This window comes from Sus scrofa, chromosome 6, assembly GCF_000003025.6.
Source record: "Sus scrofa isolate TJ Tabasco breed Duroc chromosome 6, Sscrofa11.1, whole genome shotgun sequence".
NCBI lineage: Eukaryota > Metazoa > Chordata > Mammalia > Artiodactyla > Suidae > Sus > Sus scrofa.
The window spans coordinates 100,649,628-100,672,604 of NC_010448.4; the positions used below are offsets into that span (position 1 = coordinate 100,649,628).

The following is a 22,977-nucleotide window of genomic DNA, read 5'->3' on the forward strand; positions in this document are numbered from 1 at the left end:
CTGGCCAGCACAGTGGGTTAAGGATCTGGCGTTGCTGTAGCTGCAGTGTAGGTCATAGCTGTGGGTGAGATTCGATCCCTGACCCTGGTACTTCCATATGCCACAGGTGCAGCCAAAAAAAATAAAAATAAAAATGAAGATATTTAAGAGGCTTAAAAACAAAATTTATCATTTAAATGCATAAACTTTATTTCCAAAATTTTCTTCTGAGAAATATTTTATTCCCTTCCTTTACTTCGCTGTATAACATTTTACTTCTATTTTTTGCAAGAACTGATATCTAGAGACTACAGATTGAGAAAAGAAAATGGAGATGACCTCAAAAGTGAAATAGTTTAGTTTAAGGATGGAATGAGAAGAAATGTTGATTATATACAAAGTAGAATGTTTGCTTTAGTGATGATACATTTGCAAAATGCTCCAGTAACATTTCAGGAACACTAGTAAGGGGAAAATGGTTCCCATCAGATGCAATCGTAGTTCTAAGAAAACAGAAAAAGAGCCTCAGTAACAAGCTCCAGGCAAAGTAGGATCTAATAATCACCACCTCTGAACACAGTATTTGATTTAGCAATTTTCTGATTATTTTTCTATGAAGCCTGTAATAAAATTTTGCTTCTAAAAAATCATGGACTTGGAAAATTAGGGAATTTATCTTTATAAGTTTCATAAACTCAGACCGGAAAAAACAAAACCACTTTATTGTACTTTGTGACAAAACTGTGAAAAGAACAGTAGGTTACATTATATTTGGTTGACACTTTTCAAGGAGGAAAAGATACAAGTAATAAAATTAGAGAGAATACTGAATGTGGGTTTTATAGTATGTAAAATAAACCAAACATGTAAGGAATGAGAAAATAGAAAATCACTATTAGAACATCACTGTAATAAATGTTACTGGCAAGATCCATAGATGGATGGGATGCTAAAATCAGAGGAGGAAAGTTTGAGGAGAAACAGATTGTTAGCAGAGTCAAAAAAATGTCTCTCCCAAGATATTTATTAATTATGGGGGGGCGGGGGGAGAAGTAACTTTCAGCAGGAAAACATGGCAGGCACTGACTGACATCATTCTTTAGAATTCTCACCCAAAATGCATCACTTCAATCCAATTATGAGAAGACATCAGCCCAATCCAAACTGAAGGACTTCCTACAAAACAAGGAGTTGGTAAGCCAAAAGTGTCAAGGTCACAAAAGACAACAGACTGTCATGGATCATAGGAAGTTTGGGAGTGATGACTAAATTCCACATGGAATTCCTGATTCAGTCCTACAACAGAAATTTCCAATTCTAGTGGAAGAACTGTTGAAATCAGAATAGAGTCTATAGTTATAGTTAACAGTACTGTAGCTGAATTAATTTTTTGGTTTTGATAATAGAACACAGTTCTGCAAGGTGTTAACATTAGGAGAAACTACAGAAGGTTACCTGGGAACGTTCTGCACTACTTCTGCAAGGTTTCTGGTTCTGTCGAAAATTGCATCAAAATAAAAAGTTAAGGAAAAGCTCCCACCTTCATCCACATGAAAATGGTTCTACAACAGCTGAAGTTCCCTGAATTTTTTTGGATACATTAAGGAATAAAGATCAGGGAGAAAGGAACAGCTTAAAAATGGACAGAGCAACTGTCCAAACGTTTAGCCAAATGGCACGATCAAAGGAAATGTGCCAGATGTTTCCAACAGCTCTACACATGGAGGTACCTACAGTCAGCAGAGTCCCCACTGTGAAAAGAAACCAGAGACACCAACTCTGGTTTCAACTATCACATAAAGAATGACCTTATTCTTCCTTAAGAATCCACTTTCATTATTCTTTCTGAATCCTCTAAGAAAGTATACCTACTATGCCCAGAATTTGGTGTACCTGTGTATATGTCTATATGCTCATATAGACCTACATTAATGCATAACTGAACAAGAGCTGGCACCTTGAAATAAATGTCTTTTTAATGAATTGATGTCAATCCAGGAACATACCAATAACTACGTCACTAAAAGTTGCTAACTTTAATCTTTTCCACAAAGAGTTACTTTCTATTCATCCCTAATTCCATTTTAATCAAATCATTCCCATCTCAATGAATAGCTGTGCTATTAGGAAACAATACGCTCTTGACAAAAGTTTTAACACTGCTGCAGAATTATAATTCCTAGGTTAACCTTGGCGAGCTTCTATATTTGTTTCTAAGGAACAGTTGGCTCTTTTCTTCCTCTATTTTTGTCCTCTCTCTGGGAGTTTATGGTGTATGGAGATCAACATCGGAAATACTCATGGCCATTTTATACTATACCTGCGCCAAAATGGCTGTATAACTTACCTTACATAACTTTGGAAATCTTTGTAAAACAAGGTAGCCGGCTTTATCTTTGGCTACCTTTCATTTGGCAAGTGAAATAATTTGGAACACATGTTAACATGTGTTTCACCCTGGATTCTGAGTAAGGATCTAGGAGCTGAACCTCTCTAAAAATCACACAATTTTAAAGACAATTCCAACCATTTGTTTTAGCAGAACAGAGAATTTATAACCCTTTATTCTCGCTTATCTTTACAATAGAATGTAAATATAGAATGTCTGTGAGATAAGGAATTGATTTCCCTCCTCCCAACAAATTCTTATACTCCTGAGCCTCTTTCCTGCAGGAGTAAGTTTGGAAAATACGTACCAAAATGTTTTACTCCTCTTTACATCCACAATTGTTATTAAAAGTGATAACAGCAAGAAAACAGCTACAGTGAGCAGATGTTTCCTTGGTGTTGGGCTCTAGTCTAAGCAGCTGAAGCTGACTGCTCAAGGTCACATGGTAGGAAATGGTTTAAGTGACGAACAGTCTGGCAGTGGGACTCCAAACCCGAGAAACTGGCAAATATACTTTATATTGGCTCCTGAGAAACTGGCAAATACACTTTATACTGGCTATTTACTTTAATAAAATAAAACGGGCAAGCCCCAAAAGAAAGTGCAACGGACACCTGGCATCCGTGTGGAAGAGTAATAGGGAGAGGGATCCCAAGGAGTAGCCATTACTCATCGTCAGCCCGTGGAGGCCTGAGTTGCTGGATCGTTTGAATTTTTTTTTTTTAAATGGGACAGTGAAGTGCAGATTTATATCTGAAGCTTCTTGATTTTGAAATCTTGCCACTTATCTCAAGCTTTTTCTAAAAATCCTATTGGTCTGAAAGGTAAATGGCCACATTCTCAAGGCAGGATCTTTGTCTTGTTCATCTTTTATCACTGATGCCTACTGTGTTTCTGGCACATAGTAGGTACAAAAGGGCTCTGTTGTTAAAAATCTTCCATTTTGTCTTGGCCATTTTATCATCTTAGTAAGAATTCATTAATTTATTCAGCAACTACAATGGCCAGACACTGCTCTGAGCACTTGGGATACAATAATGAAGAAAAGAGAATAATGGAGAGAGAGAGAGAGTTGACGATCCGGGGTTGCCGTGAGCTGTGGTGTAGGTTGCAGATGCGGCTTGGGTCCCGAGTTGCTTGTGGCTCTGGCGTAGGCTGGCAGCTACAGCTCCGATTCGACCCCTAGCCTGGGAATCTCCATATGCCACCGGAGCGGCCCAAGAAATAGCAAAAAGCCAAAAAAAAAAAAAAAAGAGAGAGAGAGAGAGAGAGAAAGAGTTTATTTTAGTGGAAAAAAAAATAGTCCCCAAAAAGTCAATAGCACATAAAGTTAGATGAAACAAGCTTGGAAAATAAGGAGACGGTTTGCTGTGAATTGAAACTATGCTAACCCAGAGCTAAAGAATGACGATGCTTCATAAGTCAGATACAATAGTCCACGCTTCCTGGTGCCCCACTGGTCACTGCTCCACAATTATGTTACACATATGTAAGCAATTTAAAGGAAAGGGTAGTCTTGAAAGAGAGAGTGCTCTCTTCATAAGTAGAACAATATGATTTTGCTCCTTGGCTTGAAAGGGAGTATTGATCAGTAGTTAGTGAGTCAAAGGTTAATAACTCGGGCCTGATTATTTCTGTTATCAGACTCATGATTGATGGTGTCCTCTGGCTCCCTGCACATACAGGAACCTTTTTGATTTGCTGTTACAGGGGACCGAGGAGTTAGGGGGCGGAGGTCATCCATCTCTTCCATCAGAGAGTGAGTGGCACAAAGGTTCCTATGCAGAGGCTGCAGGGCAGTCACCAAAAAGGCAAACTTGAGGCAACATAAACCTAATTGGCAACTGTATGGTAAAACATGAGCTATCCTAGGCAGCTCTTTTGCTCTCACATATTATTATTCCACGAGACCACATGCTGAGTTAATGGAACTTCTCCACTTTGCTTTGGGAAGGGATATGATTTCAGATAGCCCAAATGGCACCATCTGGTTCTAGCTCCTAGACAGCTGCAGGGAGCCAGACTGGACAGCTACACCAGGACCATCTGACCATGCACAGACGAGGCCCCTGTTTCTCATCAAGTCGCTTACATCTATGTGGCTACTCAAAATCTGAGTGATTTTGGCCAAGGATCATGCTTAGGAAAGAAAACACCCTAAAGACAAATGTTAAGTTTGTACCTTCAAGTAGCTAATAAAAAGAATGTGCACAGCTCTTAAAGCTGGAAGAAAAATGTTATTTTCTTATTGTCTTTATATAAAAATTTGATTTCCCTCGACCTTCTCTTTTTGGAAGAAACAGTATTTTCTTTGTTAGCCAAGCCCAGTGTAGACCTCATGCCAATACAGTTTGCTCTTCTCATGGATGCTAGCCAAGGGGATATTCCTTGAAATAAAGTCACAATCTGTTGAAAGCCATGCAAGACAATTCAATTAGGAAACAAGTAATCCTTAGCACATAACTAAAGATAAAAGTAAGAGGAAAAATGTTACTGAAAATAAACATGCAAAAAAACAATGCCACTCCAACTCCCCACTCATAAAGTAAACTGTTCATCAATGGAGCCATGGCAGATAAATAGTCATATTTAAGCAAGTAATACTTCTCCTAAATATGTATCAGACATCAAATCATCTCACTTGTTAGTGTAATATTTTTCTCCACCCAAGGAAACTTCCTAAGGGTCTAATATATTTTTGTTTAGTTAATAGAAATCTCATTGGCCTTGATGCTGCATCAAATAGATGAACCCTGACAGAGTAATTTAACACAGATCTCTGATTTAGTAAATCTAAAAAGCACAGAGTGAGAAGCTTACAGACCTCTTTTGATCCAAGGAAAATTGTAATTGCATTTATTGATAGAGGCAACTTTGGCAATAATACAATAGTGACGCACACATATAAATCGAAAGGTTTTTTTTTTTTAATTTATATCATAAATTGAAAAAATTTTTTAAAAGCTAGAAATAAAACTGTTTTTAACAGTCTACTGATTATTTCCTTTTTGGAAAATCTCTCCATTTATGTTTTAGCTCATGTGAAATACAGTTACTAAAGAAGTTCTCGATAGCGTCTGCGGACTTGAGGTAATGTATTTTCCCTTGTTTTGGTTCATTATCAGCTGCTGTTTCATTTTAAACTATCATTTCTAATTCCCCAATAGTACAAGAGGTGAGTTTGGCAGAAATGAGGCATATACCTATTATCAGCAAATTCTATCGAGAACACAGCTCTACTGCTAACCTCTCCTAGCCAAGGTCTTTAGCCATTGCCGGCTGAGACTGGGTGCGCTTCCCACTTCCAATCAAGGACAATATACAAAGAACGGTAGGCTCACTCAGCGAGTCCATCCAAACTCGAAACAACAATCAAGAGATGCTGGTCCTGTGCTCTGACGGAAAATCCAGCTGCACAGGAACCCCCAAACCCAGGAGACCTCTGCCCTTTGGCGCGGTTGGGTACCTGCTGCCCGGGTGGCTGGCGGCGGCCCGGGGCGCGCAACGCGGCTCGGAGCTGGGCGGCTGGGGGCGAGCGTACGAGTGGTAGGCGGTCAGCACCACGCCGCCCGAGTCCTCCACTTCCATCGTCAGCCGCGCATGTCCTCGCTCCGGCCCGAGAACAAAGGCGGGGATCAGCATGGGCTAGCGCACAGGACCGGTCCCCGGTGGGGAGGCTTGGCCGTGCGGCTCCCAGGGTCTCCTCCCGCGCTGTCAGGGGCGCAGGCACGCCGCCCCGCCCGCCGGCACCCGATTAGCATGGATTTAAATACACGCCCACAAGCCCCACAGGGGGTGGGGGTGGGGGTGGGGCGGGAAGGGGGAGAGCCGGGCGGGAAGGGGGAGAGAGAGGTGGGGAGCGGGGTGCAGGGGGTGGGGATGGGGGAAGTGGGGAGTGGGATCCCCGTTTCTAGGAAACTGGAACCCGGCCTCCGCGATCCTTAGGAGCTCGGGCTAGCTGCTCTAGTAAAGTTTTTCTTGCTTTGTTTCTTTTCCTTTTCCTTTTCTCACTCCCCACCCCCACCCCTTCAAACGGGAGGCTTATCCCGTGGCGAGGAACATTTCCTGCTTGGCAGCGGGGGAGCGAGAGAAAGAAACCACGCCTGGGGAGCCCCAGTCTGGAGGGGCCAGGCTAACTCGCGTGGTCTGGGGAAGAAAGAAAGAAAATGTGACCCTCTGGTTGAAAGCATCCACATGAAAAATTGAAGAACCGGATTACGTTGCTGTTTACTTCTTCAGGTTACAATAAACTTGATTTCCTTTTCTTTGGGGCAGGTAATGCCCTCTCCCTGGGAGCAGAGCGCTTCCCTCCCTCACCCTCGGTGCCATGACAACCAGACTCTTACCTCACTCCACATCCCTTTCCTCCTCCTGATCCTGATCAAATTCACAGATACTGCTTTCAGCTTGTCTGAAAATTAGACTTGATTATTATGGGCAGAGTACTTGTTATTCCCAGAGGTCTTTATTGAGGGAGGGGGCAGCCTCTGGGGGGAAGCGAGTAAAGGGGGGCACAGTCAGAAATCTGGGGTCTCAAGTATGTCTTTACCTGTATCAGACTCTGAGGGAAAGACAGGGTTCTTTCAAGCAATGAAAAACAGGCCCATCTTGGCAAGGCGTTGTACCTGCAGTCTCTTATATTCCCCTGGGAGCGGGCGGTCTGGAAAGAGAATTTAGTTTATCCCTTACTGAAGGGTGATCTGCTACTTAACATCTAGGAATCGGTTTCTGCTATCTGTGAAGCAGGAAAGGAATATTCTTCTCATGAGGTCAAAAGCACCAAGTACCTTCCAGCTCTCAAGAAATGCTGGTTCTCTCTGCTGCTGCTTCCTTCACATTCATAAAGATAGGACACATTTGTTTTCACTGCACTTTCAGAAACTGGGAAAGAATATATTTATATGTGTATATATATATATAATTTTTGAATATATATATATGTATATATATATATCTCCAAAAGGCTCTTTAGAAAAGTCTTCTTGATTAAAAGGATGGGATAATAATGACAAATATTTATTAAAATACCTACTGGTCATGTGTTAGATCTTGTCCATTAGCTCTTTAAACAACTCTGTAAGGTAAGCAATATTAGTATCCTAATGTTATGACTAAAGAAACTTCTCAAGCATCAGTGTTTAGAACGGGCACACACAAAGAATGCTTCACTCTCCCAAAATTTCTGCTACAAAAAGGCATCTTTTTACCTACCATGTTTAATGCCAAAGACATCAATACTAAGAGAATACTTTCTTAAAACATAAAATAAAGAAATAGTATAAGTATTGATACATGTCCACAGTGCCTCATCTCAAATCTTGGGATAGATATGCTTTAAAATTTATAAGTATCTTTTAGTTTTAAAATGTAATTTGGTCCTTGCACCATTTAGTAAAGAACACCCTGACTGCTGCATTTGGGCCCACACCCTGTATTCAAATGTTTTATTTATTTATTTATTTATTTTGCTTTTTAGGGCCCCACCTGCAGCATACGGCGGTTCCCAGGCTAGGGGTCGAATCAGAGCTACAGCTGCTGGCCTATACCACGGCAATGCCAGGTCTTTAACCCACTGAGCAAGGCCAGGGATCGAACCTGAGTCCTCATGGATCCTAGTTGGGTTTGTTACCACTGAGCCACATCAGAAACTTCAGATTAATTCAGGTCAGGTTTGTCACCAAAAAAGTTCTGACAAGAAACTGAAAAAAATGGGAGTTCCCGTCATGGCTCAGTGGAAACCAACCTGACTAGTATCCATGAGGACTCCGGTTTATTCCCTGGCCTCACTCAGTGGGTTAAGGATCTGGCGTTGCTGTGAGCTGTGGTGTAGGTTGCAGACTCGGCTCGGATTCCACGTGGCTGTGGCATAGGCCAGCGGCTACAGCTCTGATTCAACCCCTAGCCTGGGAACCTCCATATGCCACGGGTGCGGCCCTAAAAAGACCAAAAAAAAGGAAAGAAAAGAAAGAAAGAAATGGGAAATTTCACAGCTTTTTGGATTTTGGAATTACCATAGGTGATTAAAGTAGTAGAAACTTTTCTAGGCATAGAATTTCTCCTTGACATTTTTGGTCTGTTTCAGAGCTACTAACCGACAATTTTAAATGCCTGCAGGGCCCTAACTCCTGTCCCACATGGCAGAGGGCTCCACCAGGTAGCTTCAGGGTGCCTCCCCTTTCCCTTAACCATGCACATGTTAGACACCCTGCGGTCGCTTTGGCTCCTCCCTCCAAACAATGATCACATCTGTCATTTCTTTCTCAAAATGTCTGCCAACCATTCTTCCTATTCCCACTGCTACTGTCTTTTGTTCTCAAGTCACCATCTCTTTCCAGGGGATCTTCCCTTGACATAGATGACTTTCAATCACCTTCCTCTTCAACTCTCCCCCACATTCAAAGGGCTGCGAGAGTGATTTTCCTAAAACATAGGACCTCCCCTTTTCAAAAATCCTCAGGTGTAACCCACTCGCTACAAAATAAAATCTAAGTTCCTTAGAGTAGGTTCTCATCATCTGTTTTGGTACCTACTACTTTTTCATTCCCAAGATTCTATGGCCCACTTACCCAAGCCTGTCCTGCATTCTTACTTTGCTTTTGCTCTTAATCTGTCATTTTCCTCTCTGGACATCCTCGAAACCCCCCACCTACCCTCGTGAAGCCTTCTTGGGTGTTCTAAAGCCACCCCTTTTGCCCTGCCATGGAGACTGCTCTTGCCTCTGTGGTGGGAACCACCTCATTCTGCCATGGAGTGAAAGCAAAGTCGGCCAGAACCACGTGTGGCCTGAGCATAATACACCTGACTCCTGGCCTCAGTCACACGGAGCTAACAGGGCAGTGTGGTGTTCTCACTGAGCTCAGATGTGGCCACAAAGTCCTCAAAACAGAGCCCACAGCAGCAAGACAGATTTGAGATGAAGCTTTGCTAACCCAGGATTGTATAATTATTTCCTAAAAAATCGGTGCCTTCTCCTAAGTTGTAAGCTATTGGAAGTGCTAGGTTCACATTTGTGTCTTTATGTCCCAGAGCCCATGTCACGCAGAGTAGGCATTCAAGACGGAACATGTGTTGAACGAACAGGTGAATAGGTGAATGAATTAGTGAATGAAATAGCACTTTGGAGTGCAATAACTCGGATTTTCAGGGTAGCCAAGGAATCATTTATAAATGGCTCCTAAGTCTCCATGGCACTGAAACCTAAAAAAAAAAAAAAAAAAAAGTTGCACATGTATGCACTAATATTTTTTGAATGTGGATATATGCTGTTGACTTAAACTATAGCTCTTTAAGCGTTCTTAAGTTTATAAATGTGGAAGAGTGCATGGATTAGATGTTATAGGACATGCTGTATAAGATAGTCTCTCTTTGCCCTCCAGATCCTCTTGTCACCATCATGCACCTGTTTGGTGCCCAGTGGCCACCTTACAGTCTATAGCCATGAGCTCTTTTGCCTCTGGCCTCAGGTAGGGTGTGACCAAAAAGAAGCTCCAACAGAAGACTGGAGGTGGGGGCGGGGAAACCAAGCTGGGTATTTATTTCCCAGGCTTCTTTTCTGCTATTTTGCTGCCACAACCCCTTGACGGCAGCCTTCTCCCATGCTGCTCTCTCCGGATTCCTGCAGCTCTCCCTCCGTCTCCCTTCAGACCTAGGGATGGGAATGGCTCCTGGTTGATCACACCCTCCCTCCATCTGCCCTCCTGCAGTATCCCTGTTGGTCCTTCAACCCACCCACACCTTTACAGGCAGACCTTTCACTACACTCTGCTCACACACCTGAACTCCCCATCCCTTCCTGCCAAGCCCCTGCCTGATAAGTCTTCCTGTGAGATCTGGGCAGCATCCAGTAAGCAAAAGCATTAGTGCGTCTGCAGTCAGCTGTGCGAGACCTCACACTGCAAGGGGTGAGTACAAACCATAAATAAACTCGCGTCAGTTCAGGTGCTCTGTCGCCAAATACGTTCACAACTGAATAAGTTTTACAGTCAAATGAGTTAGGAAAAATCTTTCAGACTTGAGAGCTTTTTGGATTTCGGAATGACGGACATGGGTTTGTGGACCTGGCGGAGTCTGTTTACACTTTTGGCCCCCTGGGAACTACTGGGCTAGAGGATGACAGCACAAGACTGTGGCAGCTGACTCAGAAGCAAAGTGACCAGGGATCCTGGGGAAGATTCTCCATTTGAGGACTGGGTTGATAAATTGCCCCTACGGCAGACAGTGGCTGTTCAGGGCACGGAAATGGCAGTTTCATTTTATTTAGACTAGGGGCAACAGCAGAGGGAAGATTCTAGTTTGCTGCACGGCACTGCTCTGGTTGTCACTGCAGTGCCCTGAAGTGGACTGAGAACCAGAGACCCAGTGTCAGGACCAGCAGAACACCGGGACCCGAGCAAGCTGCTGACCTGCAGACCTGCTTCCTCTCATGGAAAAGAAACAAAACAGACACTTTTACTGAGCACTGACTGCCATGTGCCTGGTAAGCATCAGAACCCCAATCATGAAATGTGCACAACAGCTTCTTGGGTAAGTGCTGTCAGCATCTTCATTTTACAGTTGTGGTAACTTGCCCAAGATCACCCAGCCTAGGACGGGCCAAAGCTGGGGTTCACACCCAGGGAGTCAAGCTCCTTGAATCCAGGCTCTTGAGTATTATAGTTCTCTTTCGTGAAAAGTGTGCTGGGCTTCAAAATCCATTCCTCCTTTATAATGGAGTACAATGGGTAGTAGGCTTTTATGCTTTTTTGTGGCAGCTTTCCAAAGCCTTTCCAATTAGCATATTGGAGGGACATATCACTAGTATATAATAATGATAATGAAAACGTAATAAATGAAGAAGAAATCACATGTACTTTCAATGCACAATGCTAAGATAGTTCAAAATTTATGTAAGGTATACCTAAACACAGTTTACTAACTGTTCTTAGACCGTGTTGAGGGTTCATTCAGTATTTCGTTCTACCTTGTGAACTTGTTAGTGGAATCACCTACAAAAGGCATTACAGGAGTTCCCGTCGTGGCTCAGTGCTTAGCAAATCTGACTGGGAACCATGGGGTTTCGGGTTCGATCCCTGGCCTTGCTCAGCAGGTTAAGAATCTGGCATTGCTGTGAGCTGTGGTGTAGGTTGCAGATGTGGCTCAGATCCCACGTTGCTGTGGCTCTGGTGTAGGCCAGTGACTTCGGCTCCAATTAGACCCCTGGCCTGGGAACCTCCATACGCTGCGGGAGTGGCCCAAGAAATGGCAAAAAGACACACAAAAAAAAGAAAAAAAAAAAGGCATTACAGTGCAGTGGCATATGTGATCTACAGGTGCACAAAAACTCTGCACTTCCAAATAAACAGAAGAGGCAGAGTGATAGATAGAGTTGAGTCTGAGTTTGAATTACCAATTTGCCCCCTTACTCTCTGTGTTACATTTTCCCTGTTTTAATTTGCTAATTTGAAAAGCGGGGCATCTCCTCCAATAGTTGGCAGAAGATAAAATGAGACAGCATCTAGTCGTGGTGCGGAGCCTCCTGGAGACACTCAGTATATGTGGGTTCCCTCCTCTCTTTCTCACTATCCCCTGTCACCTGTCCTCTACCTCAGCCTTTCAGGAAGCATCATTTGAGTTCAACCTTCAAGGCTAAACAACCTGATCTTCAGAATTCCAAAGGTGTTTCATAACCTTCACTGAAGGATGAGTCAGATTTAATTTACCTAATGAAGCTTACCTGGGAAAGCCTCACAAGCTCTGGACCCAAGCATTAGTGACACGGCAGCCAGTATTATGAACTAAGGGCCTGTTCCAACGTGGTCAACCCCACCAGGAAAGGCAAGAAAACAGGGCATTCATTCAAAACCTTAACAAGGACCAAAGAAAAGTGTCTCTTGTGGCCTTGGCTGCTTATCTGGTAAAACTGCTGCTAAGATAATCGTTTAGTACCAGAACAGGAAAACAGCTGCAGCTGCATGAGTCTTTGCAGCCACCGACTGCTGTTCCTTTAGCAAGAGGGTTTGAAGCTCCAGAGTCACTGGCCCTATCTCGCAGGAAATGAGGGCACAGTTTTACCTACCTAGAGAAACTTGGTAATTCTGTCAAAGCCCCTTCTGACATACAGTCACCACTTCCCCAAAATCCCCTAGAAAGACTGGGTAAAATTAGGGGGAATTAATGTAAAGAGAAAATACTTTAATGAAACAAGTATTTTGAAAGTAATGAGTAAATCCTTCAATACCAAGTCAGCTGATAAAACTTGAATTTTTACACTGAAATATTTTTTAAACTTAGTGGCACTATTTAAATTACACAAATTTATTTTCTGTGTGCTTTCAAGAGGATGCAGAATTTTTAGACTACTCTGATTTTCCTACTGTTTTCTGAGCCTCTATTTTAACAAAGATATTAGGGCCTATTTTCCTTCAGTAATGATTCTGTGTCCTATGGTCAATTTGGTAATCAGATTAAACAGACTCTGGCACCATGAGAGCCTGTCAGCCAGGTCAAGACTTGGGTTATTTATGTGATGAACATAATTGAGACACTAAAGTGACTTAACTGAGTGACTTAAGTGACTTCTACCAAAAAAAAAATTAAATCATTGTTGATTAGAAATGAATCACTAGTAATAGAGCCTGGCAGAGTGGAGGAAGGAAACAGACATGAAGCTTTGTCGTAAAAAGATTTGCATTGTGGAATACGTTTTATGGTGTTACGTTTTGTGATTATACAAAGGCTTTATTCATGCAGCTATCCATCCATCCACCCATCCATTCTAAGAACCTACAATCATCACTACCTATAATACAAGCACCCAGAACACACAATGACTAAGAATGTGAAAGCACAGTCCCCTCAAGGGGCGGGGTGGAGGAGTGGGTTATCATAGAACCCAGAGGAGGTAACGCTAGATGGGCCAGCTCAGGAGTAGGTGAGGGCAGGGGATGAAAAGGGCAATTCCAGAGATTACAGACTTAAAAGAAAGGCACAGAGAAAAGACACAATCTGGAACATCCAACTCTAGTTCAGCTGTGCTGGAGAATAAAGCATAAAGGAGAGGATGCTAGCAATGGAGCTAGTAGATACAGAGGCCAGGCACTGGGGGATGTGAATACCGAGGGAGGAGTTCAAGTGGGAAACCCACTGCGGGTTTCTACCAGGATCCACTGCTGGTAGATGGTCCTTCCTGGGCTCTGTACAGCCCAGTGAAGTGGTCTTCATTTAGCACTTCTGAGTTACATCTCCTGCGCTACCCAACCTCCTCTGGAGAGAGTATATATATGAAGCCTGGGAATGAGGAAAACCAATGACAAACGGCCAGATGCTAAGCTCTAAATAGAATCTTAAGACATTGTTGTTTCACCTTCTACTTTGTTAGCAGTGCCTACTTGAGATTTGAGCAGAATTTAATAAACTCTAGCCACCAATGTTAGTCAGATAGTAAAGACATCTCAATATACCTCAAAGACTACAAATATTTTTGCAGAAATGGTCTTGATTATAACAGAGCCATCCTTTGAAACTGAGAAGGCATAGGTAGCTAGCAAGAAATTGATGTTTGTCAGTTGAAACATTATTCAGTGATGTACTTGGTTACTATTGATCATCATCCAGGCCCCCCCAAAATTCAGAGAGCCCGACTGCCTTGGCATCACTAGTCTGGACTACTGGCACAGCCTCTGAAGAGGTGTCTTAACCCACAGCTCTGGGCATTCCAGACCAGTCATTTCTGGCTGGGTTCTCAGAAGGTTGCTAGCAGACTTCATGTAGCATCTGGTACAAAGTAGGCCTAAACAACTCTTTAATAAGAAGCCCTGTCCACTCAACCCTCACTTTCTACATCTGCAAATGTAAGATGAAGTTATAAGGCAGCTACCTTATAAGGCCTTTCTTAAAAGATTGGGAGCAGGGAAAGTCCTAGGAGAGCAGTGCTAATGGGCTACAAAAGTAGAGATAGGATGCTGTGCTAATTACCCCCTGCAGCTGTGGGATTCAGTCCTGTTAGAACGGCTTTGAAGACAGGCAGATCAGGCTAAATTACATAATAGCTGTACCAATAAAACTTGCGTTGGAGGAAGAGGACAGTTCTGATCTCTGCTTTCTCACCTGCCAGCCTTAGGACTATGTATATACACACAATACTTATTCATATTTCTTCCTGATCCCTTCACACCGGAGCCCTCCTCAGGCCTCCAGGTTTGGACTGGGCACACCCCGCCCTCCTTCCTCAGTGCCTGTCACATGACCAAAGCTGGGCCACTCCCCTGGGATCTCTACCAGAACTTCACAACAAGAAAGTTTTCATTCTCCATGAGGATCGTGCAGCCCTTGTAGCTACAAACAGCCGTCTTGGTACCACAGAGCCTGCCTGATACATCTTGAGGCCAAGGAGACACGAAGATCCTGGGGTGCTTCTGAAGCTCTTCTCTAAGGGATGTCTGAAGCAAATACTACTGCCTTTTCTTTTGCAGCTTATAAACTAGTGTGAGTTGGGCCCTCATCACTTGCAACCACAGAATAATTGCCACAGCTCGCATTCACATGGCATTTAGCAGGTGCCACGTATTGCGCTAGGCACTTGACTCACTCAGGACTTACAACAACCCCATGTGGCAGTACCACTATTATTATCCTCTCCACTTAGCAGAAGGGAAAGAGTTGCCCAGCAAGGTTAACTCATCCAAGGTCACAGACCTAGAAAGAGCTGTAGGTGGGATTCAACCCCAGGAAAGCTGGCACCAGGATTCAGGAATTTAGCAACAACACCATGCTGCCTCTTAATTGCTTAGACTAATATTATGAACCTGGGCAGGTAATTCCCCATCTCTAAGTCTCCGACGTAAGGAGCAAACATATAATTTATCAGAGTAGGATCTCAGTAAATAGCAGTGATTGCAGTGTTTGTCATGATTCACTGCTTCATTCCATTTCCTTCATTTTCACCGGTGCTTCGTGGGTGGGAATAAACAAATTAATGTTTACAAATAGCTTTGAGACTGTGGGGTGAAAGCTGGGTTCTAAGAATCAGGAAAGTCTGCTCCCTAAAAACAAGAAACAGTTTTGTTCATTTCCAGAGAAAGAAGAGCCCATCTGTCAGGACCTGATGACCTGTGTCTGTTCTTGTCACCATCACAGGAATACGAATAAATGGTCACTTGAGGCTTGGCTGTTTTTCTAAAAAATCCTCTCAAAGTGACGGAAAAGAGGCTGAAGATGATGAGATACTCAAGAAAGAATTATTATACCCTTAACCACAGGGCTTTGAAGATTTAGACTCCCTTTGTTCTGAATTCATTTCAACAGCTGATGGTGGAAAGCCGTCTATTTCCTAAAGTCCATGAATTCTTATTACCTACATGTCACAAATCTGATCCAAACGAAATCTAATTCTAAAGGTCATTTGATTTGTAGCAATTTACCTTCAGGTAACTGCAGTCATTTAGAGTCTGCTTCTTTGATGATTTTTCTTCCCTGCCGTTTTCCTGTTCTTATTTGAATCTGTTGTCCGCAGACACAGGGCAGACTCTCCACTTCCCCCTTCCGGGCTAGTTTGCTCCTCCAGGTTTCTCTGGAGAAGAGGACTGACTGCACTCCCTTCTGGATGGAGCCACGTGGCTGTAGCTTTTGAAGGGAACAATCACCCCCATGTATCTCCTTAAGTATAAATTAAACCTACTTTTATAAATTCATACCTTTATTGAGAGGATATATGCCAGATACCATTCTGGGTTCTGAGGATACAAAGATAATAAAATACCACTGTGGAATGCAGTCATAGGTTTTCCTTTCTGTCTTTCCTACTATGATGTTCTTCCTATCCAGCCAGAGGTTGCAATGGCTGTACAGTGCATTCTCCACGGTGAAGCACAAACAGGGAAAAGTACGACAGGGTCTCGAGGCGAGTGGATGATACGAGGGTCAGGACAGTCCTCTCCCTTCAACACAGGTTTTATCACTACAACCACTGTTAATTCAGCCTTACACTCCCTCTTCAAAGCCACTCTACCAGGGCTGCATCCCACAACTGCAGAGGCATAAGTTACACAGCATCTTATTCTCTACTTTGGAGGCCCATGGACACTGCTCTCCTGCGACTGTTGCTTCCTAGTACTTTGTAGAGGAAGTCACAGTCCAATAACATTCTTACAGTTGCATTTACATCTGCAGGTGTAGAAACAACAGAGGTTGTTATAGCTCAAGGAGAGAAATGGCTAAAGCTTTATGGTTCAGACTGACTTTCAAGATTGGCTTGAAGGACATTTGACATATATTAGTCAAGACAATGAGACTTCCATGACTAGAGCGTGATGCTTGAGCTTCCTGAATTCTAAAAATTCCCCATTAATCTCAAAACCAAAGTTCAGGAGACTAAACATCGAGATTTTTAAACCACGATAAGTAAGGCTATAGACCACTGTGTCAGGAGAAAGGCAGCACTGTTTCCACGCAAAGGGAACCTGAGAACTCTCAGAGCTTGGGAGCAATGGCAGGGAGAGACCTTCACTGGAGAGGGGCTATCCAACTGCCCCCTTTGTGGTTAAATCTCTGGGCTGCAGGGTAGTATGAGGGACAGGTTTGGGTAGTAGAGGACGGTGAAGCTCATGTGCTGTCCCCATCTGAGAGTCTGGGACGAGCCCATCCTGCTGAGAACCTGAGATGAGCCACTCCTCCTGGCATGGTGGGCATGGAGGAGACCCATACTCTCCCATGTGCCAAGTGAGGACTGACCAGCAAGCTCTGAGGGATCACTAGAGCCGGGATGAAAAGACCTTGTGGCAAAGGGCTCGGATCAATAGCCCAATCTAGGGCCCCAAAGAGTAGGCCTAGCCAGGCCACGGGAGACCCCTTAGGCCAGCGAGATGTGAGGTGGAGTCCTAAAGAGCAAAAGGAAACATCAGAGCTTCCAGTGGGCATGGCCTGTGTGGACAGAGTGAAAGTGAAGCTCCACCAGCAATGGGGGCAATATGGACAGCCACCCCACCCTACTGAAGAGTAAAGCAGATGAGCAAAGTCTGAAGGACAGCAGGAAAGCCCCATGATGTTGCCTAATGCCTCTTGTCCCCAAACACAATCTCAAGATCCAGCAGGAAGAGGAGGAGAACCAGGGTATTTTCACCACAGAGGAGAAGAACCATGATGGGGAGCTGTGAACATGAACGGACTGAGCTTAAATCCTGAACTTAGTAATTTCCTAAGAAAGATTTCTTATTTTTATATTTATTTATGTATTGGCTTGCTTTTGAGGGCTGCACCTGCGGCATATGGAGGTTTCCAGGCTAGGGGTTGAATTGGAGCTGTAGCTGCCGGCCTACACCACAGCCACAGCAACGCCAGATCCTTAACCTACTCAGCAAGGCTAGGGACCAAACCTGTGTCCTCATGGATGCTAGTTAGATTCATTAACTGCTGCGCCACGATGGGAACTCCAGAAAGATTTCTTTAAACCAGAAGACACATCGAGTGTCTCTGAAGTGGTAGAACAGAGCTAAGTTGAGTTCAAGGATAGATGAATAAAGGTGTACTTTCTGTACATCTGACTTATGACTGTTTGAAATGTAAAACCCACTGCAGGAAGATAAAAGAGATAAAACTCCTACTTTAAGAACCTTATAATCTAGGGGTGTATTATAAGGTGAGGCACTGAAGCCAGGAATTTTCTGGCCTATAATTTTGTATATGATTTTGACATTTTATGAATAAATACATTTCATGCTTATAAATTGGGCCTGTGGGGGCTAAAATAAGAATAGGCAAAGCCTAGGGACAAAAGAGCTAACATTCTATTGCAGAAACAGGATGCCAATTGAGAAAAACAATTGGATGAGAGCCCAGCAAAGGACAATCTAAGTAATCACTAGGTTGAGGAAGACTCTTTATGAAAAGAAATATGAATATGATAAACCAGTCAAGATTGCAAATGCTGAGAGGGAACAGAATGAAGCCTATTGGCTTTTAAAAAAAATATCGAGGTCATCATAAAATCATTACTTAATCCCACTCCAAAAAAATTTTAAAATGAGTTGGAAAGCTCCAAGATCAGACTGACTGAGGCAATTCTCTTGACCCAATAAAACCTACATGATATCAAAACTGACACGAATCCAGGCATTTGTATTTTATGTGTTTGGGGGATGTGGGCAAGGTTCATACAGTATGTTTATCGGTTTTGTCCAGGAAATGTCCCAGTGACGGAGGATATTTTTTCAGAGCAGATCTCAGCCCCAAACACCTTAAAATCAGACACTGAGAACACCCAGATGCAGTGTAGAAGAATGCTCCTTCTCCAGAGAAATCCCAGGCACAGAGACACTGTCCACACAGAGGAGCCTCAGGAAACACTCTTAAGACCTGCAGCCTTGCATGCACTCCTTGGGCAGCCAAGTCTCACAATTCAGGGTTGGGTTTGGGCAAAAGGGCATAAGAAATGGCTTTACTCTATACCCAGGACTTTGAAGCAAGAAGCAGACATTTCAGGACAGAAAAGATATTGAATTACGGCAACAATTTGGGGCAGGTAGCAGAAGAAATGGCTGGAGACAGCAAGGGCATTCAATCATAATAGATAAAGCACTGTCATCCATCCCTTAGCAAGGAAGAAACAGACACCTGTATAAAAACAAACTCGGCTTCTTTTATAGTTACTTTCACATGTTCTAAACTGTAGGAGGTCTTATTACAGAGTAAGGGTTTAGTCATTCTCAACAAATGCTTTTGATGTTTCCATAAAAATCTAAGTTAAATATGGCCCTCTGCGTGGATGCGGACTGGTTATTAAAGTCAAGCTTCTGGTCAAGAGTGGCAAGGACTTTTTTTTCAGAGAGTATGCTAAGTGGGCTATACTTGATGCTTCTGCAGCTCTGCCCTCATCATCTTCCCAAGCTGTACCATCTCAAGATTGTTTTGAATCCCTTGTGCATCTCAGCTGGGGGATGTGATTGCCTCCACCTGCTCCTTTCTAATTCCCCATACTTGGTGTCAGTGATGTGCTGGAGCTCCTTTGTACTGGCTCATAAAAGATGGTGATTAAATTTTTAGGAATTTTGTGAGCCAGTTGTTATTAAAATTTAATTATACAAACTTACAATTAAATAAACCATACTTAAAACAAGTAGGAAATACTTTGTAATTATTTTATTGCTTTTTACTATTGCTCATGCCTTTGAGGCTATTTACATGTAGTGGTCCTCTATAGTGCAAATCAAATAGAATGGTGAGCTCCTGAGACTATCTTCCCATGTCTCTCTTTTTTTTTTTTTTTGTCTCTTTGCCATTTCTTGAGCTGCTTTCTCGGCATATGGAGGTTCCCAGGCTAGGGGTTGAATTGGAGCTGCAGCCACAGGCCTATGCCAGAACCACAGCAATGCTGGATCCGAGCCGCATCTGCAACCTACATCACAGCTCATGGCAACACCGGATCCTTAACCCGCTGAGCAAGGCCAGGCATCGAACCTGCAACCATGCAACCTCATGGTTCCTAGTCGGATTTGTTAACCACTGAGCCACGACAGGAACTCCATGTATCTCCTTTCAGTAACATTGTGTCTGCAGCTTCAGCATGGCCTTGGTGGGGGTTATTTACACCAAGGGATTCAGCAAACTACTATAAATGAAGGCTTAATTGTTTTACTGATAGCCTATAATTTTTTTTAAAAAATGGAGAACGAGTTCATGATACAGATTAAAGCTAAAAGTATATGGTATCCATAGCCATTACATTGTAATTAACACAAATAAATGAGGAAATATTCTTTCATTTTTCAAAACCTATTTTCTGATTCAGCAAAGTGACTCAGGTCATCAATAAAAGAGTGATGTTCCAACTAAAATCTTGATGGTCTCGCTCTTGTCTTGCAGGTTAACATAAATGCAAATAACAACCAACATTCATGCCCAAACTACACTCACTCATTCATTGCTACCAGAGGTTACCAAGAGATATAAGGGTTCAGAAAAAAAAAATCAATAAAAGCATTTTATGAGAACCAATTGGCTGTATGGAGTTTACAATAAACAGCATCATATATTTATTATTTATAAATTATGTGGTACACAGCCTATATATAAAATTTATAATAAACTTATATAGAGAACATGAGTACATTCTTTTCCGGAGAGATAAGTGTCATACATTCATCAACATACCATGACTTTTGCCTCACTCTCATCTAGGAAAAGCAGGGAATTTGCCAAATTTTTATTTTCTTATTAGTTTTATTTTGACTCTTAGAGAGGGCAGTTATTTCTCTTGATTGAGAAATGTCCAATTTCACATCTCTACTCACTGGTTTTTTGTAGTTTTCTATAGTGTCAAAAGGAGCTTGGCTTAGCACTACTCAAGGAAAGAGAGAGCAGTAATTACCTACATTTTTAAAAGTAAAAGTGGTTTTAAAGGATGAATATGCACACACCACATTACCTGTGCCATTCAAGCTGGCCCAAAATGTATTAATTGGTATGGCTGTGAAATTATTTTTAAGATTTTGAAAAAGATTTGTTTGTGGCATTTGAAAGAAAATAACAGCTTCATTCATGCATTCATTCATTCATTCATTTTTTTAAAAGAACGTGGTATGTGTAGTAGTTAAAGGCATGGACATGAGAAACAGAATATTTTACCCCCAAATTTCCAAATTGCCAACTCTTGTTATCTGTTTAGATAACCTCTTTGTACTTTAGTTTCCTCATCTCTGAAATGAACATGAGAATGAAATCGACTGCATTGGGCTCTTGTGATAATTAGATTAGTTGATCTGTGTAACATATTTGAAGCAGTGCCTGGCACACAACAGAAGGTTTGCTGTTTTCATTACCACCACTGTTACTACCACTGCATCTGTAACACAAAGCAGTCAATTCATTGACTTACAGATATTAAACTGTACAGAGTCACGATCATAGATTCACTTTTGTGGAGAAAAATTGATTAACAAAGATCATACAACTTTTAGAACCAAGGTAGGTGTCACATATCCTGATAATCTGTTTGTTGTTAAGCTAAATGGCTTCTTTTGATACCTGAGTATTTATCTCAACTAGTTACTTAGCTATATGGGTCTTTATGAAGAAGATTGCTTTTATCTAAATGTATTAGGATGCTTTACAGGTGCACTGCCCAGTGTGGTAGCCACATGTGACCACTGAGCACCTGATGCACGACCAGGGTGTTTGAGAAGTGCTGTAAGTGTAAAGCACACACCTGGTTTTGAAGACTTCATATGAAAATAAAATGTAAAAATGACCACTGATAATTACATACTGGTTAAAAGTTTAAGTTACGATATATTGACTACATTTGGTAAAATAAGTATGTTATTAAAATTAATTTATCTAATGTGGCATCCAGAAATCTTAAAATTATATATGTGACTCACAAGTGTGGCTTGCATTATATTTATTTCAGACAGTGCTAGACACAAACTCCATGTCATTAAAACTCATAATTTGGGCTTCATGTCCAAATTTGAAAGCTGAAAATATTGCTTTGTTTAATAAATCAGCAAGAGTTCTCTGCCTCAGTTAAGGGCATTATCATCTACCTCGTCATCCAAGCCAGGAATCCAAGAGGTACTATTGACTCTTCCCTCTTCCTCTATCCCACACATAATGATGGTTGAATCATTCTCAACTCTATCCCCCTGTCTCCATCCCTTCCACCCATACAGTCTTCACTATTCCTTATATGGATATTACAAGAGTCTTCCCACCACTCTCCCTGGCCCTTAGTCGTGGCTTCCCAAACCCATCTCCTGCATTGTCAGATCAAGCCACTCCTGAGAAAGGGTCTTCCATTGGTCCCTATTACCACGTTCACTGACACGGCACATTCACGACCCCCACTGCCCCCTGCTGTCTGCCCCATGGTTTGGACACTGCTTCCTTGTCCAGTCTCATATTATCTCCCTTTACATGCTATCTGAAGTGATCTAAAGAAGTTCTTGGAGTTCCTGTTGTGGTGCAGCAGAAACGAATCCAACTAGTATCCATAAGGATGCAGGTTCAGTCCCTGGCCTTGATCAGTGGGTCAGGGATCTGGCGTTGCCGTGAGCTGTGGTGTAGGTCGCAGATGCTACTTGGATCCCATGTTGCTGTGGCTGTGGCGTAAACCAGCAGCTGTAGCTCTGATTGAACCCCTAGCCTGGGAATCTCCATCTGCAGCCAGTGCAGCTGTTAAAAAAAAAAAAAAAAAAAGAATGTATGTACATTTTGTTAGGTATTGGGTTGTGGTGGGGGTGTGGGGAGTGAAGGAGAAGGGAGAGGAAGATCTGGGCAAGGGTATGAAATGATCCCTTATTATACTTATAAACTCGGTAGTTGTTCAAATGAAATATAAAATACAGATTCAACACCTTTCTGAACGAATGTGTTAAAACAAGAGCAGAGGAGTTCCCGTCATGGCGCAGCGGTTAACAAATCTGACTAGGAACCAAGAGGTTGCGGGTCCGGTCCCTGGCCTTGCTCAGTGGGTTAAGGATCCAGCGTTGCTGTGAGCTGTGGTGTAGGTCGCAGATGCGGCTTGGATCCCACGTTGCTGTGGCTCTGGCGTAGGCCGGCGGCTACAGCTCCGATTAGACCCCTAGCCTGGGAACCTCCATATGCGGCGGGAGCAGCCCAAGAAATGGCAAAAAGACAAA

General features: G+C 42.7%; 1 protein-coding gene across 6 annotated transcripts in view; it reads right to left on the reverse strand.

The window, feature by feature from the left end:
• The window catches only part of ARHGAP28 (Rho GTPase activating protein 28), a 186,624-nt gene that overhangs the window by 155,243 nt on the left and 8,404 nt on the right, over positions 1 to 22,977 (reverse strand). The window contains exon 1 of one of the 6 annotated variants that reach the window (XM_021096077.1): positions 5,835 to 6,181. The exons of 3 other annotated variants lie outside the window; for them this stretch is intronic. Coding sequence is in view for 1 of the 3 variants with exons in the window: in XM_021096084.1 (XP_020951743.1) it covers positions 5,835 to 6,010 (176 nt within the window). In the remaining 2 variants the exon portion in view is untranslated. Of the gene's footprint in view, positions 1 to 5,834; positions 6,182 to 22,977 lie in introns of those variants that run through there. 2 more of the 6 variants (XM_021096072.1, XM_021096084.1) reach the window with 2 other exon arrangements.